The sequence below is a fragment of the Myxine glutinosa genome, chromosome 4, assembly GCF_964187855.1.
Source record: "Myxine glutinosa chromosome 4, kmMyxGlut1.1, whole genome shotgun sequence".
In the NCBI taxonomy this organism is placed as follows: Eukaryota; Metazoa; Chordata; class Myxini; order Myxiniformes; family Myxinidae; genus Myxine; species Myxine glutinosa.
The window spans coordinates 161894323-161911145 of NC_136264.1; the positions used below are offsets into that span (position 1 = coordinate 161894323).

Genomic DNA, 16823 nt, shown 5'->3' on the forward strand with positions numbered 1-16823 from the left:
GTAATCCATTCATCTTTTCATCATTATACATACTTGTACCAAGTTTGACTTAATTCACTTCAGCCGTTCTTAAGTTATCACGGTTATGAAAACCTATTACAGACTCTGACCTTTGACCTTTTGACCCAAAAATCGAATGAGTTCATATTTACATCATTATACATACCTGTACCAAGTTTCACTTGGATCTCTACAGCTGTTCTCAAGTTATAAACTTATTGCAGACTCTGACCTTTGACCTCTTCACCCCAAAATCTAATCATTTCATCTCCGCATCATTATACATACTTGTTCCAACTTTGGTCAAAATCCCATCACTGGTTCACAAGTTGTCATGGCAACAGAATTATTTTCAACCTTTCTTTTTTTTCACCTTTTTTACCGTCACCCCAAAATCTAATCAGTTAATCTTTACGTCATTATACATACCTGCACCAAGTTTGACTTAGATCCCCACAGCCGTTCTTAAGTTATCGCGGTAACGAAAACCCATCACGGACGGACGGACAGACGGGACAGCAGGACGGACAACTCGCAAACATAATGCCTCCGGCGACTTTGTCGGCAGAGGCATAAAAACACTGTTTGCACAACATCATTAAAAAGAAAGACAAGAAGAACATTCCAAGGTGTTGAATTCATCCTGAAATTACATCTGAATAAAACTGCATCTTTGTGCCATATGCAAGAGCTAGTGGTTGCAGAAAATACTGCAGCCTGGAAAACAAGTCTAACATGTACGAGTACTTCAGGGAAACAGTACAAGATGGCTATCTGGAATGCTATAACTTTCTTGTAGATTGTAAAGGCCACTTTGTGCATTTTACAAACATATGGTGGAGGCACACTGGCCACACTTTCGAATAAGGTGTCCATTTTGCCTTCCTACTCCATAACCATTGAGGCGTCTTTCTCAAGCATCCAAGAATGGAGGGTTTTTAATGGAAATCAAATCAGTTTCGATACATAAAGGCCTGGACGTTCACCTTTTTGCAGCCCGAACCATTTTCGCTCATTTCTTACCTGATGCGTAGAGTCGCCGTGTTCGTAAATGCGAAAGTGGTGCAGGCTAGAGGGGGCCTGTGCTACTCCCCGGAGCTTCACAAATAGTCCACGAAGCCATGTAGCCTTCTCTTCTGCTCCTGGCATCTCACCTACAAAGCACAATCAAAATCAGTTTTAGTATAGAGTTGCATAACTAAAGATGGATGTGAAGCTGCTCTGATGGATGCAAGGACAAAATGTGTCCTAATGTGACATTTCACAGTTAAGTCTGGATTATTAAAGGCTATAGAAGAATACCCGGAGCTGCCCGGCCAGGTGAGCTTTTCCTGCTGATTTGGGGATGTGTTGGACATTGAAAAGCTATATGGGCAATTCCACGGTTACTCACATTACATATACATACAGTCACGTGTAAAAGTAAGTACACCCCATGTAAAGTTTTGACTTTTTCAACATATTTAAACATACAACTATTTGATCTTCATTTCAACAATATTGATAGATAAAGGTGATATAATATAACAAATATCATGAAACATTTACATTTTGTAGTCCATTGTATAATTTTAATAAACATAAATGCAAATTTCGCATGTGGAAAAAGTAAGCACACCCTTGGCTCTAATAGGTGGTATTGCCCCATTTGGCAGAAACAACCTCAAGTAGGCGTTTCTTCTAACTGTCTACCAGTCTCTGACATCGACTGGGAGAATTTTTTGCCCACTCCTCCATGCAGAATTCCTTCAGCTGTGCGATGTTTGAGGGGTTTCTTGCGTGCACAGCTCGTTTCAAATCTCCCCATAACATCTCGATGGGATTTAGATCCGGGCTTTGACTTGGCCATTCCAGAACCCTCCATTTCTTTCTTTTCAGCCATTCCTTGGTGGATTTACTGGTATGTTTAGGGTCATTGTCATGTTGCAAGGTCCACCTTCGGTTGAGCTTCAACTTTCCGACAGATGGCCTCACATTATTCTCAAGCACCCTCTGGTACAATGAAGAATTCATAGAGGATTCTATGATGGTGAGCTGCCCAGGCCCTGATGCAGCAAAGCTGCCCCAAACCATAATATTTCCACCACCATGCTTTACAGTTGGTATCAGGTTATTTTGGTCAAATGCTGTCTTTGGTTTTCACCAAACATGTCTTCTGGTACTGTGGCCAAATAGCTCTACCTTTGACTCATCTGTCCAGAGCACATTGTTCCAGAAGTGCTGGTCTTTGCCTTGGTGCTCATTCGCAAACTTTAGTCTTGCCCTGATGTTCTTTCTGGACAGAAAAGGTTTCCTCCTGGCACACTTCCCATGTAGATCAAATTTGTGCAGCCTCTTTCTAATGGTAGACTCGTGCACTTTGACATCAACAGTGGCAAGAGCTACCTGTAGGTCCCGTTATGACATTCTGGGGTTCTTCGAGACTTCTTCCAGCATCTTGTGGTCTGCTCTCGGGCTGAACTTGCTGGGGCGGCCTGGCCTGAACAAGTTGGCAGTTGTTTGGAATCTTCTCCACTTGTCGATGATCTTCCAGACAGTCGAATGATTGATTTCAAATTGTTTGGAGATCTTTTAAAATCCCTTCCCAGACTCGTAGGCATCTATAACCTTCTTTCTGAAGGTCTCAGAGAGCTCTTTTGATCTAGGCATGGTGACGCCGCACACTTCAACAACAAAGAGCAAACCAAACTAAATGTCTGAGGTTTAAATAAGACAGGTTCCTCCAAGATCCTCTCCAACAATGTTCTAATCATTTGCACCTGAGCTGGTGCACCTGATTCTAATTTTAGGTATTTGAAGTAGTGATAAATGTCGGGGTGTACTTACTTTTTCCACATGCGAAAATTGCATTTATGTTTATTTAAATTATACAATGGACTACAAAATGTAAATGTTTCATGATATTTGTTATATTATATCACCTTTATCTATCAATATTGTTGAAATGAAGATCAAATAGCTGTATGTTGAAATATGTTGAAAAAGTCAAAACTTTACATGGGGTGTACTTACTTTTTCACGTGACTATATAGATGCATTAATGTAATGTATTGTAATGTGAGCAACCGTGGAATTGCCCATATGGAGTTATTGGCCTCATGGTGGTTACCTTTTACCTGTGGCTGCACTGCCAGACCCACATCCCAATATTCACTCAAAATGGCCTTGTTGAATATTCTGAAGATTCTTGTTGTTGATCATTTCTTACCTTGCCCAGATTCTGAAGTACCTACACCCAAAATTGGGGGACTCTAGCTGCTATGTACGGTTCTGCCGTGAAAGAATAACAAATATCGCACAAACACTTGAATCATTGATAAGATGTTTGGAATGAAATTATAACAAATTTCAAGAGTATGGAAAACAGAAGCAGGACGATCTCATGCACAGATGCAAATTAATAGGACAGTGCACACACCTTTACGCAGTCTATCTCTGGGTTTTATTATCGACCCGAATATAAGTGGTCACCTTGGTTTTTGCAGGTGGGGCGTCGTGTCATGGAGCCTTCCCTTGGATGGACACAAATCTGGGGACCCGTCTGCTAGCATTAACTTATGAACGTTAAAGATCCCATGGTGTCAGGAAGAGCAGATGAGTTATCAACGGCACCCTGAACAAATTCCAAATTCCTGGCCCTCCATCAGAGACATAGCTCCGTCCACATTAATTGATGCAACCAGCAGTCAAATAATGGACTTGTATGTAAATGGAATTGTGGAAAGCAACTATGAATGTTAACCCTTTTGATAATATCTCTGATATTGTCTGTCTGTCTGTCTGTCTGTCTTTCTCTTTCTTTCTTTTTTTCTTTCTTTCTTTCTTTCTTTCTCTTTCTCTTTCTCTTTCTCTTTCTCTCTCTCTCTCTCTCTCTCTCTCTGTTATGCTAGCAGAGAGAGACAGCTAGTAGATTTACTTTGTGGTCGCAAGCAATGTGAAACCCTTGATGGTGTTCTAGTATCACCAGCCCTTTATTGTTCAATGAGGAGACAACTACTTTGAATGGGACAAAAATGATTAACCGTGTTGTCCTTTAGTTTTGTAAGAATACATTTAGTCCCAGAACCTTTTACCTTTTGATTCGACCTTGTATGTCCCTACGAATTCTGCTGCCTGTGTGCTCATCCCTTCATCTCTCCTCCTTCCCTTGTATGCTAAGTCTGCTCTGCTCCATTGATGTGTCAGCGTCATGCCTCTGTCATTCAACTATTCTTCAAGCAAAAGCAAAAAAACAAAAAATTATCTATTAAAATGTCTTAATTAAAAATTCCAAAAGAAAATGTAAGATTGGCTTTGTTTGTTGCTTACAATATGATGCAGTTACCAAACGTAGCTATGGCAGGTAAGGTGACAATATACACAAAATATAAACACCTGTATGACTGCTTACATCATCATCATCATTCAACTTGGAGCTTTTGTGACTATCCTCCACACATCTTCGTTCACCCTGCAAGATGAAAAGTCTTCGTTATTCTTCTTTCATAATGCTGCAGGTATAGCTGTGAGTAGCATCATTGGGTGAGGGTGGGGTTGTGCCGCTGATGGAATACGTTAGGGTAGGGATTTGCAATTTTTGTCAGCGTGCTGGCGATAGCTCATCTACTCTTCATGAAGGACACAATGGGATCTTAAACATCATCAGGATGACAGTTTGTAGCTGGGCTGAGATTCAATCCCAGACGAGACAGCTCAGAGGTACGTCAAGGTCATCCTGCCAGCCCTGTAAATATTCGAAGGGAATTTCTGTGTCCCAGACAAGTTGGATGTAATTAATTCTGCACTGACCTCTCTTTTAGTCTCCATGTTTTTGTGCTCAGAATAATAGTTCTGCCACTGGTTTCTCTTTTTCTCTGAGGGAATGACGAGCTTGTCAGACTTCTATGCTGTTACATTTTTGGGAGATGGGGCAATACCTATATTAAGGTCCTTTACTCCATGTGTAAAGTATAATTATTTGGTGGATAAATAGGTATAACAAAAAAAATGTAAAATCGTTTTAAAAAGAACATTTGAGTCTGGTAAATCGACAGTATAACAATTGCTTATTTTTTTTTGATCATCATATTTTAATTTTTTTTTTGTATACAAGATCGAGACTCATGTAAGAGCAAGCACATTCAACACAAAAACATAAACGGACACATAAAACAATAGAGGGAGGGGGAGACAAGATGGGGAGAAAGAGGGAAGCACACAAGCACAAAAGTAGAGAACAGGGAGATCTGTGGAAGGGAGACGGCTGGGGTGGGGGGTGGGGTGGTGGGGGGAGGAAGGGGTACACGGTATAAAACAAATTGACACTGCTAGGACTTCCAGGAAAGAACTCGGTATTTCAAAAAGGTGGATCTGGGGTAAATTAACGGGGGTAGAAAAGATCGAGGTTTTGGATGGGGGAAGATAAGAGATGGTGGTGAACAGCTGTTTTAAAGACCTGGAGGGAGGAGTGGGATTGAAGAGAGTGAGGGAGTTTGTTCCAGAGGCGAGAGAAAAGAGGAATGAAAGAGTTAAGGTGAATAGAGAGTCTTGATTTTGGCAATTTCACCAGAAGAGGGTTGTTGGCAGATCTTGTGCGACCTGAAGGAATATTTGGGGGAAGAGCACAGACAAAGCAGGAGGTGCAAGGCCAGAGAGGAGTCGGTAGAAGACAGAAAGACCACCAACCTGCCTGCGGTGAGTGAGTGAAAGGCCCTCGGAGTTAGCTTCATCGCAGGCGAGTCCAATGATTCTGAAAGCTTTGGTTTTGACAGCGTGTCGCCGAGCTAGGTGTGAGGCAGGAGCACCTGCCCAGAGGGGGGGTGGGGGGGGGGACGGACAGTATTCCATTGAGCTGCGGATGAAAGCCTTGTATGTGGTGAGGAGCTCAGGTGTGCCAAGGAAGGACTTCGCACGACGGAGGATGCCCAGTCGGCAACTGGCTTTGGAGGCCAGCTTGGAAATGTGGTTTTCCCAAGAAAGATCATGGCAGATAGTGAGACCCAAAAGCTTGAGCAACAGAACCTCTTGGAGAGGATTGTTGAGAAAGTAGATGGGAGGGTTTTCCAGTCGGTCTTTTCGGAGAGACATAGTAAGAGTATGGGATTTGTCATGATTTAAAGACATGTTCCACTTGTTTGAACAGTCTGTGATTTTTTTCCAGGTCTGCAGCGAGTGAGGAGGCTGCAGACTGCCGATCTGAGGGATGAATCCCTCAGATCCAGTTGCCGAATCAGAGTCGACCTTGTCAGGAGAGTAGGACACAAGGAGGAGTTGGGTTCGACTGGGTAAGGTGGGTACAGAGACAGATGGGTTTGGGACACAAGATTTTGAGGCAAACACAGAGTTGAGGCATTCAGCTTTTTCATGTGCGGAGTCAGCTGCGTAGCCATTTGAGGTAAGGGAGGGGATTGGAGGGGGAACAAACACCAGAAACGGATTTGACCAGACGCCACCAGGATTTGGAAGAGGGAGACAGGTTTGAGAGTTCAGTCTTGAGAGTAGAGAAATATTGTTTCCTGGCTCTCCTGAGGGTGGACACACACTTGTTCTGGGGTTTGTGAAAGGAAATGAGATTGCCTTCCATTTGATTTGCCTTCCAGGAGGCGAAGGCAAGTTGTTTCAGGGCAACTGCCTCACCACAAGATTCTGTGTACCATGGACAGGAGGAAGGGTATGACAACTGAAGGCGAGATTGGATAAATCTGTGCATGAGAGCAATTTTCTTTGGAAGAATTCCCAGGATGAGTTGATGTCAGAGGCGGAGGTGATGGGAGACCAGTCCAGATGTTTGATGGCTGCTTGAAGACCGTGCAGTCAGCCTGAGTGAAATGCCAGTCTCGTCGACGCTGAGGAGGCTCAATGAGAATGGCCAGAGAGATGCCCACTTTAACAAGGAAATGATCGGATGAACAAATTGGAGCAGAAGAAGAGCAGCAGACATTTGCAGGGAAGTTTGTCATAACCAAGTCTAGAAGAGATGATGTACCGTTGACTGAGATCCGGGTTGGGAAATTGACAGATTGTGTCAGTCCCAATGAGTCGCAGAAGTCCTTTGCTGAGGTGCCATGGCTGGTGAGAGAGGTACCCACACCCAGCAAGCTGGCATGATGACAGTTGAAGTCACCACATATGAGGAAGAGAGAGTTAGGATGAGTGGATATAGCAACAAATGGCAACAATTCCATGCAAAAACAATGAAAAAAACCCTGCTTTGTACGATTGTAAATGACTGATTTCATGGCAATGTTACTTGACAGAAATGGTGACTGCAAAAATCGTTTAACTGTTCAAGAAATACAAGCACAACTAAGTTTGACAAACTTTATGACAAACGAATACAGAGGCATTTAATTGGATAAAAAAACGTTCGTCTTCTTTTTTTCCTTCCAATACCGATGGTGGATGGAGGTTGTTTTCATCCGTCTGTTTGTATGTGAGCAGGATATCTTAAAACGTTATGGACGGATTATGATAAAACTTGGTGGACGAGTTCGTTTGGTGACAACAAGCCTATTAGATTTTGGTTCAGGTCCGGATGTAGTAAATCGTTCAGCATGGAATAGGTATACATTCCACTGAGAGCTGTTCTATGGAATAGGTGGTTGAAAGTGTCAACGATGCTTGAATAAATCAGGTATGAAACGCCTCATGCAGAGTTCTTTATGCCTCATACAGACCTATTCCCCATGCGGTATTCTTTACAATGAGCCACGTTTCAATTTTTTCCATGGAGCGGTTTTGAAGATATATAGGTGCAACACTTTTCGGTTTTTTTCCCAAGATGGCACCTGTACCACGTGACCTATGACATCATAATTAACATTAAAATATTATACAAGAGCAGCCACTCCAATAGTGAAAATTTTGTGTCCCTCAGACCGACATTTGCGGAGAAAAAAAAAATTCATACTGATTGGATGAAGCATTTTACTTGTCGAATTATGACGTCATAAGGAAGGCACCGACGACGTCATCATTAACATATCTTATTCCCCTTGGAGAATACTTGACAATGAGCCATGTTTCAATTTTGTCCATGGAGTGGTTTCAGAGATAGAGGTGTGAAGGTTTTCCATGATGGCGCCTGTACCACGTGACTATGACGTCATATTTATCGTTAAAATATTCTACAGGAGGAGGTGCTTCTATGGTGAAAATTTCATGTCAATCAGATCAAGAATTCCAGAGACAAAAAAAGTCATACTGATCGAATCAAGTGTTGTACTTGTCGAATTATGACATCATAATTAAGGTACCAATGACATCATCATTGAATGAATGAATGAATGATCGTTTTAAGGCCATTTTCCCCGCTAGAGCGGGGGTTAGCCTTGCGGGCCCCATGACAATCATGGTTCCCTGTTTGAGGCAATGTTTTTATGGCCGGATGCCCTTCCTGACGCCAACCCTTGGTCACCTCTTACGATGCGCAGGGAAACGGTGTACCTATTCTAAGCCGGGGTACACACCGTGATCATTCATCCCAGCAAGCTGGTACTCAATTTGCCGACCTCGGAAGGATGGCAGGCTGAGTCAACCACCCTGGCATTAATTCAGCGATCGACCAGGATTCGAACCCAGGATCCTAGGATCCCAAGCCGGCACCCTAACAGTAACCACTAAGCCAACACCAGGCTACATGACATCATCATTAACATATCTTATTCCCGATTTGGAGTACTTGACAACGCACCATGTTTAATTTTTTTTCCATAGAGTGGTTTTGGAGATATAGAGGTGCAACCTTTTTCGATTTTTCCAAGATGGCGCCTGTGCCACGTGACCTATGACCTCATAATTATCATTAAAAATTATACAGGAGGAGGGGCTCCAATTGGGCCAAGAGCTAGGGTACCTTTTGTGCAGCGTCTGAGGCCAAAAGGTTTGATCAACTTTTCTAAACCAAAATTTAATGCAGATTCCAAAAATCCATTTCTTATGTGCCGCAAATGTTGTGGTTTGGGTGAAAAATGCGTTTTTTGTTGTTAGTTTTCGATATTTTGGCAAAATCGGAAAATTATGCTTTAATTCTAGATATCAATTTTACTCTCTGGTATATGGTCATGTGAGGTATCAAAATAAAGCTACTGACCTGGAGATCACTCAAGAACACAAATTATATGAAATTAAAATATAGTTGCCATGGTAACAGCCATTTGAGTGGCTCTGAAGTCCAAAAATATCAATTTCACGCTGTAATACATTGTACATTTCAATGTGGAATCGGAGGCCAAATGGTTTTTAAATCATTTCTAAATCATAATTGTATGTAGAATCTGAATATCAATGTCTTACAAGCTAGACATGAAGCCTTTTGGGTGAAAATCACATTTTTGTTGGTTATGCGTATTACACAGAAAACTCTGAAATTGGGTTTTAATTCTAAATACCATTTTATCATCATTTATATTCGCATGTGAGGTATCCACATGAAAGTATTCACATACAGTGTATATATAATATAATAATAATAATTCATTTATTTTGTATAGCGCTTTTCCAGAAGCCCAAAGGCGCTTTGACAGAGTGGAAAACATAATGCATAACAATACATGAAAACAACAATTGCAAAAAGACAAGAATCAAGAAAACAAACAGCAGCGATATACGGCATATATATAAGACAAGAATCAAAAAGACAAGACAAGAATCAATAGGGAAATATTTAAAGCAAAAGGAGGGAGAAGGAGAAGAGATAGTCAGGGGTTAAATGCTGTGGGTTGAATGTTGAATGCAGCGTTGAACAGGTGGGTCTTTAGTGATGTTTTGAATGTGGTGAGTGAGGAGGAGTCTCTGATGGTGTGAGGTAGTGAGTTCCAGAGGGTGGGAGCAGCGATGGAGAAGGCCCTGTCCCCCCAGGATCTGAATTTGGTCCGGATGGAGGGGGTCAGGAGGTTGGTACCAGCAGAGCGGAGGTTGCGGGTGGGAGTGTGTCTGGAGAGGAGGTCAGCCAGGTAGGATGGGGCCAGGTTATGGAGGGCTTTGTATGTCAAGAGGAGGATTTTGTACTGGATTCTCTGGGGGATGGGGAGAAAATATATACACAAAGAATTAAGTTAAGCACCCCCCCCCGTTCTTTTACAACCTCGCACATTACAAGTTTGTTGTCGTCAAAACAGTGTAATATACCCATGATATTGCTATATTTTCTGGAGAAGTGATATTATGGTCACATAAAAACATAACAATCATGCCGTTTTCAATATTTTATTCTGAATAATTTAAGGTGAAATTTTTTGGGAATTTTAGGCATATTTTCACCTCAATTTAAGTATGGAGCTATAGGTCCATCACGGACAGTGTGGATGACGTTTATGTTTTCTAACGTACAGTCATTGTTCTGAGAAGACCTCTAGCGATCTTTGCGTCAATAACGTGTGTAGGACCCACGTGATCGGATCACTGACTCAACCAATCACTTTTTTTCACTTTGATCACTCAATTTCATCAATGGATAATTGCTAATGTCATACCAATCATTATTTGATCTCACATACCTTAGAATATATGCCAATGTATACATATACACAAAGAATATATATTAGGGGGTGCTTACCTTAATTCGTTGTGTAGGGGTGCTTAACTTAATTCTTTGTGTATACATGTATTTTCCAAGGATAACAGTATTTTTAGAGTGAAGTATAGTTGCTATGGTAAACAACACTAATCCTGAGCTGATTGCTTATAAAGGTTGACGACTAGCACCTACTAATGAGTCTATCATCATATATATCGACCACCCTAGAAACCATTAATATGTTGTTATTAAATATATTGCATCTGATTGGTTGCCATGGTAATGGGATTCATTATCAACAAAGTGCAGATCATTACACAAGAAATAAGCTTCCATTGACATATCTTTTTCATTAGACCTCTCTGACAACTGTTCTCATAATGACATCCTCCTAAATCAGATGCATAAAAAAGGTAAAGTAATACAACAATAATTGATGTAGTTATCCCATCACCAATTGTATCTGGTCTATTTGGCTACAATACCTGTCACCCTCTCATATCTACTGTTCATATAATTATTTACTCTATCAGCTACAATATGCTAAGCTATGCTTATTACTACCACTCTCACCTGGTGTTGGCTTAGCGGTTAGGGTGCCGGCTTGGGATCCGAGGATCCTGGGTTCGAATCCCGGTCGATCGCTGAATTAACACCAGGGGGTTGACTCAGCCTGTCATCTTTCCGAGGTCGGCAAATTGAGTACCAGCTTGCTGGGATGAATGATCCCAGTGTGTACCCCGATTTAGAATAGGTACACCGTATCCCTGCGCATCGTAAGAGGCGACCAAGGGTTGGCGTCAGGAAGGGCATCCGGCCATAAAAACATTGCCTCAAACAGGGAACCATGATTGTCATGGGGCCCGCAAGGCTAACCCCCGCTCTAGCGGGGAAAATGGCCTTAAAACGATCATTCATTCATTTCATATTCTCACCAAACCACAAAATACTAACAGTAGTGTCATAAATATACTACATATGTAAACATTAACTAAAAGTCTGAAACACTTTAAGTCTTAAATGCATCTGACACCAAACAAGAGTGCAAGATATGCACAACATAAACAAAAATCTTCCAGAAACCTTAAACCTTAACTGGATTCTAGCATGAATGTCTTAATAAGTTGAGATAACATATGTGGGCAACAGAGGCAATTCTTATGTCGCTGAACTGAGTACATTTACATAAACAGTTTTACTCTACTAATAAATTATGCACTGATAAAGAATACATCTCAGTTGCCAATTGTTTCTATCACACCCGGAATACTACATGTATGATGTGAGTATTGCCTACTCCAATTCACTGCCTGACTCATCAGAAGAAGAACAGTAATCTTCTATGTTATTCATTTCATCATCTGGTGAATCATTATTATCCATGTGTTGGCAAATGTCGTCAGGCACCTGTTGTCCTTCAAACCACTTCATAGAATATTTTCCATTTTCCATGACCCAACCACTGTCCTCTGGATTCCATTCATATAATTCTGGAACAAGTGCATTTTTCCACACTGATGCATTGATGCAGCCATGTTAGCACGTTCCAGCTTTTCTAGCAGGACAGGTCTACAAGGAGGCAAACTGCTCGGATCTGTTGCTTTGATCTTGTGAAGGGGCTGAGTTTGCTTTTTTGGCTGTGAGGTCTGGAGAAATAACATGTGTCTGGCTGTATTTACTGAAGTCAGTTTTGGTTTGCCATATAGTGCACAAACAAATGATTCTAGGTCATCAACCACCTTTGTTGACAGTTGTTCAGCTTTTCCGAGGGAAGCAAAGGATCTAATGAAACCTATTGTCTTTCTCCATCAAAGTAAGTGGACGGACTTTGCCTTTCCTCTGAAAACTGGCCGTATAATCACAGCTAGTGAAGGCGTGTAGTCCTGGCATTGCTTCACACATTTCAGGTCCCAGGTTTTTAGCCAACAAGGATACATCTATGTAACGTCGTGTGTTGTTGAAGCTTAGACCAATGTCCATCCATATTTGAGCTGGTAAGATCTGTTCATGAGTGAGTAAGATTATGAGAACATCAGTGTCAGAAGACCTCACAATGATGTTACCATTTGGACAAGATTGACATACGTGCTTGACATGCCAAACCAGCCTGATGTCTGCCTCATCATGGGTACACACTAAGCTGGGGACTTCTTTCCTCTGGACACTGTTATCTTCCACCACATACTGATATGCACTTTGATCGAATCTAACAAAAAGGGACTTCCCACGGAGATGCTCAGCATAGGAGTTTCTTTTCCATTAATCAGTAAGAAATTGCAAGAGAGCTATCTTGAATGTGGAAGATTTCAGTGCAGCATTGAAGTCAGGTGGACGCCTCTGGTCAGGGCCTGAGATGACATATTTAATCTGAGTTCCACCAGATCCACGCAGGTCATGCTCAATATCTTTGATGGATGGTGTTTTGTAAGAATCACATACAAAATCAACCCTCTTGGACAATGCAGTTAACCTTGCTGGAATAACTTTTGCAATTTCACCAAATGTAGTGGGTACATTGACAAGAGAGCGGATGAGAAACATTGCATCAACAACACATGCATCCTGACTTGTTGGCTTTCCACGTTGCACTCTTTCCTCCAATTTGTGAAGCAATTTAGATTTGTCAGTTTTGTTTACAGATCCATCGACATGTGCCAGACTTAAGGGCACAGGAGTAAGAGGGTAACTAAATACCAAAGACAGATCCAGGGAATTGCTTGTAGCAAGGCAAAGCAGTCTGCCAAAGAGATCGCGTGTGCCCTTTAATTATTTGATCTTCTGGTCTTTAATAGTAATCTTGACTTTCACTGCATCTGATGAGAAATTCTTCAATTTGTGACGGGGGATGGGTTTCTCAAATCTGTTGGGATTGGCAAAACATTCTTTCTTGAATTTATTGTATTCTCTTCTGCCAGTTTCAACAGAGTGTAGGAGTTCTGTCTTCACCTCATCTGATGTTGCCTTTCCTGTTGATAAATTGTATAAGTGACTATCTTCAACAGACTCATCAAATGGATTTAGTGTGCTCTCAATGCCATTGACAATTTTGGCACCATCTTTGTTGTCGCGCAGAACTCTATAATTTGTAAGCTCCTGTGTTGAATGTTCATTCTTTCTTAGTCCTGCCATGTCAAACAGGTTCCCAAGAATTTCACTCCTCATTGCCCGAGTAATCATCCACCGACTTCTTGCACCGATGTTTTGAGTGAAGGCTGATAAACCAGTCATGCGTGAAGCAGCATCTGCATTAACCGTTTGCTCAAGAGTCAAATCAACTGGGGTTCTTGTGAAGGTTTTGGTGGTGCGTCTGATAGACAAGCCTCTAGACATCAACATCTGACATGCACCAGGATGAGAGGTGTCTATGTTGAGGAGATTCAGGTGGTATCTTGTCATATACCGTGCATAATTGGGATGGTTGGTGACAAAGAAGATTGGACACATCTTTCCAAGGCAGAAGATGAACAAGTCAAGATCATTTGTACATGTGGCACGACTGAATAGATGATGAAGTTCAACTAAATCTAGATACATGATCCAGTATTGAGCTGTTGCACCAACAACTTCCTAATGTTTCTAACTTTCGATTGACATATTTTCGGTCCCGATTACAAAATATACAGGTAGCCTCAAATACTCCTGATGTTGTGGTTTCAGGATGGTTCACTTGGGATCGCAGTGTTACATGGGATAAGGTTATCTCTTCTGTTGCTTTGGATTGGACTGCACTTTCTTTATATTTGGGGATTGCAGTGAAGTTTTTATAACAAGAACTGTGGTACCCCAAGTTGTCGGAAAAATCAGCTGGTAGTTGAACACAAATTGTTGAATATTTGGAGCTACCAGTTGGCATTGCCATTCTTGATTCTTTGGCAGACATCACCTTTTGCCAAGTGTTTGTGTCAAAAGGTTTGATGACATCCTTAGTGGGCCGTCCAACATGCAGAATGCACATCACAGACACTGCTGTAGATATGGTTGCTCTTGTTGCCATTTTGTCTTCAGTTGATGGCTGCTATCTTAGGAAGTCATATCTGAAACAGACAATGAAAGAAATATTGTTAAACCTGCAACAAGATTGTGTCACTCAAGATCTAGTAAAATAATGAACATATTTGTCAAAAATGTGGATTATCTAATATGAGGATACCAGTACCACATTTTAGATCTCTTATAAATCAAATAATGGTTACCATAGCAATATTTTTCTCAATATAAAATTCATGTTATCTTTGGGTGGCCTGTAGGTAAATACTTTCATGTGGATACCTCACATGCGAATATAAATGATGATAAAATGGTATTTAGAATTAACACCCAATTTCAGAGTTTTCTGTGTAATACGCATAACCACAAAAATGTGATTTTCACCCAAAAGGCTTCATGTCTAGCTTTTAAGACATTGATATTCAGATTCTACATAAAATTATGATTTAGAAATGATTTTAAAACCATTTAGCCTCCGATTCCACATTGAAATGTACAATGTATTACAGCGTGAAATTGATATTTTTGGACTTCAGAGCCACTCAAATGGCTGTTACCATGGCAACTCTATTTTAATTTCAAATTATTTGTGTTCTTGAGTGATCTCCAGGTCAGTAGCTTTATTTTGATACCTCACATGACCATATACCAGAGAGTAAAATTGATATCTAGAATTAAAGCATAATTTTCAGATTTCGCCAAAATATCGAAAAATAACAACAAAAAAATGCATTTTTCACTCAAACCGAAACATTTGCGGCACATAAGAAATGTATTTTTGGAATCTGCATTAAATTTTGGTTTAGAAAAGTTGATCAAACCTTTTGGCATCAGATGCTGCACAAAAGGTACCCAAGCTCTTGGACCAATATGGTGAAAGTTTCATGTGACTCAGACCAACGGTTGCCGAGAAAATGAATTTTTAATATGCAGACACGCACGTATGCTACGCGTACACCACACATACGTACGGCACACGCATGTACGGCACACGTACGTATGCAACCGAATGCCTATCCCTGCTTTTCACTTAGCGAGCACAGGGTAATAAGAATCACAATCAAAGGTGAAACAATTAAACTCAGTTGCACATAATCTACAGACTCTTGCAGATTTCTGCCTCATCAAAACTGTATCTGTTTTTATAAGAACAGGCACTAGGTGGCTCCTGCTGCTCACAAGAAAATCTCACATCCTCTCATCGATGTTTCTTCTACACAATTGCTTTAATCCAACAAACAGTGTTTTAATCTTTTTGAGATATTCTGTTCACAGAGAAACAGACAGGCAGACAGGGGTGAAAACATAACCTACGCCCATAAATGTCACGGAGGTAAATACCTTGTGATAATTTTTCATAGAGCGGTACAATCATCGAATTAAGATGCAATAATGGAGTTTTTGAACTGTATTTGTATATGCGGTACAAGTATACATATGGTTACCTAATGAAACATTTGGTGCTGATACTGCTGCGCAAAGGGTCATTATACTTAGGATAGCATTATAACAATATCTGAAACATTTAATTTTCACTTTCCACAAAAAACTCCAAATCATTCATACTTTGGGGAAAAATGGGGTAAGAATGGATAAGAGGTGGGCATTGAGTGACTGTGTGTGTGTATGTGTGTATGTTGGAGTGGCCATTTTTGTCCCATGCCACCACTCCACATGGAGTACTATAGTACAATAGTCCATTATATATATATATATATATATATATATATATATATATACAGCGTCAACAATAGTCAAGTCTCAGGGATAACCTAAATGGCACTGTGTAACAGGTCAACAGAATGGGGTCAGGAATGGGGTCAGGGTCAGGAACAGGCAGATTGAAAGGCAAACATGCATCACAGTCGAGGCCTTTGGAGGGGAGTTGTAAGGGAGGGGGAAGGAGCGAAGACAAAAAAGAAAAAGAAAAAAAAAAGAGGGAGGCATCTGGTACCATTAAGAACTACTACACTTGGCAATTTTACCGGGAAGGCACATTGACCTAGGCTGAATTCCAAAAAACGTTTGCCAAGTCCAACCCAAAATGATTATGCAGACAAGTACTGCTCCAAAATCCCATGCAGCCAGGAACAAACAGGAAACTCTTTAACTAAGTGTCCAAACAAGAGAGCAATCAGATCCAATTATCACACAAACAAGCAGCATATTATAATTTCACGGTGGCAAAAATAGCAAAAACATTCTTCAGCAATAACGGGCAGTAAGTACACCGAGCAAAGCCAACGGGCATTATGCGAAGATGTGCACTTCCTTGCAGATAGCATTGATGCCTGTGGACGCACAATTTGAAAAGCGAAACATTTTCTAGACAGCACAAGGC

The 16823-nt window shown here is 41.0% G+C and overlaps 1 protein-coding gene across 1 annotated transcript in view; it reads right to left on the reverse strand.

Annotated features, from left to right (window-relative positions):
- SCFD2 (sec1 family domain containing 2) overlaps positions 1–16823 on the reverse strand; it is a 211041-nt gene that overhangs the window by 24074 nt on the left and 170144 nt on the right. The window contains exon 7 of the mRNA XM_068113940.2: positions 1024–1154. Within this exon, the coding sequence (XP_067970041.1) occupies positions 1024–1154 (131 nt within the window). The remainder of the gene's footprint in view (positions 1–1023; positions 1155–16823) is intronic.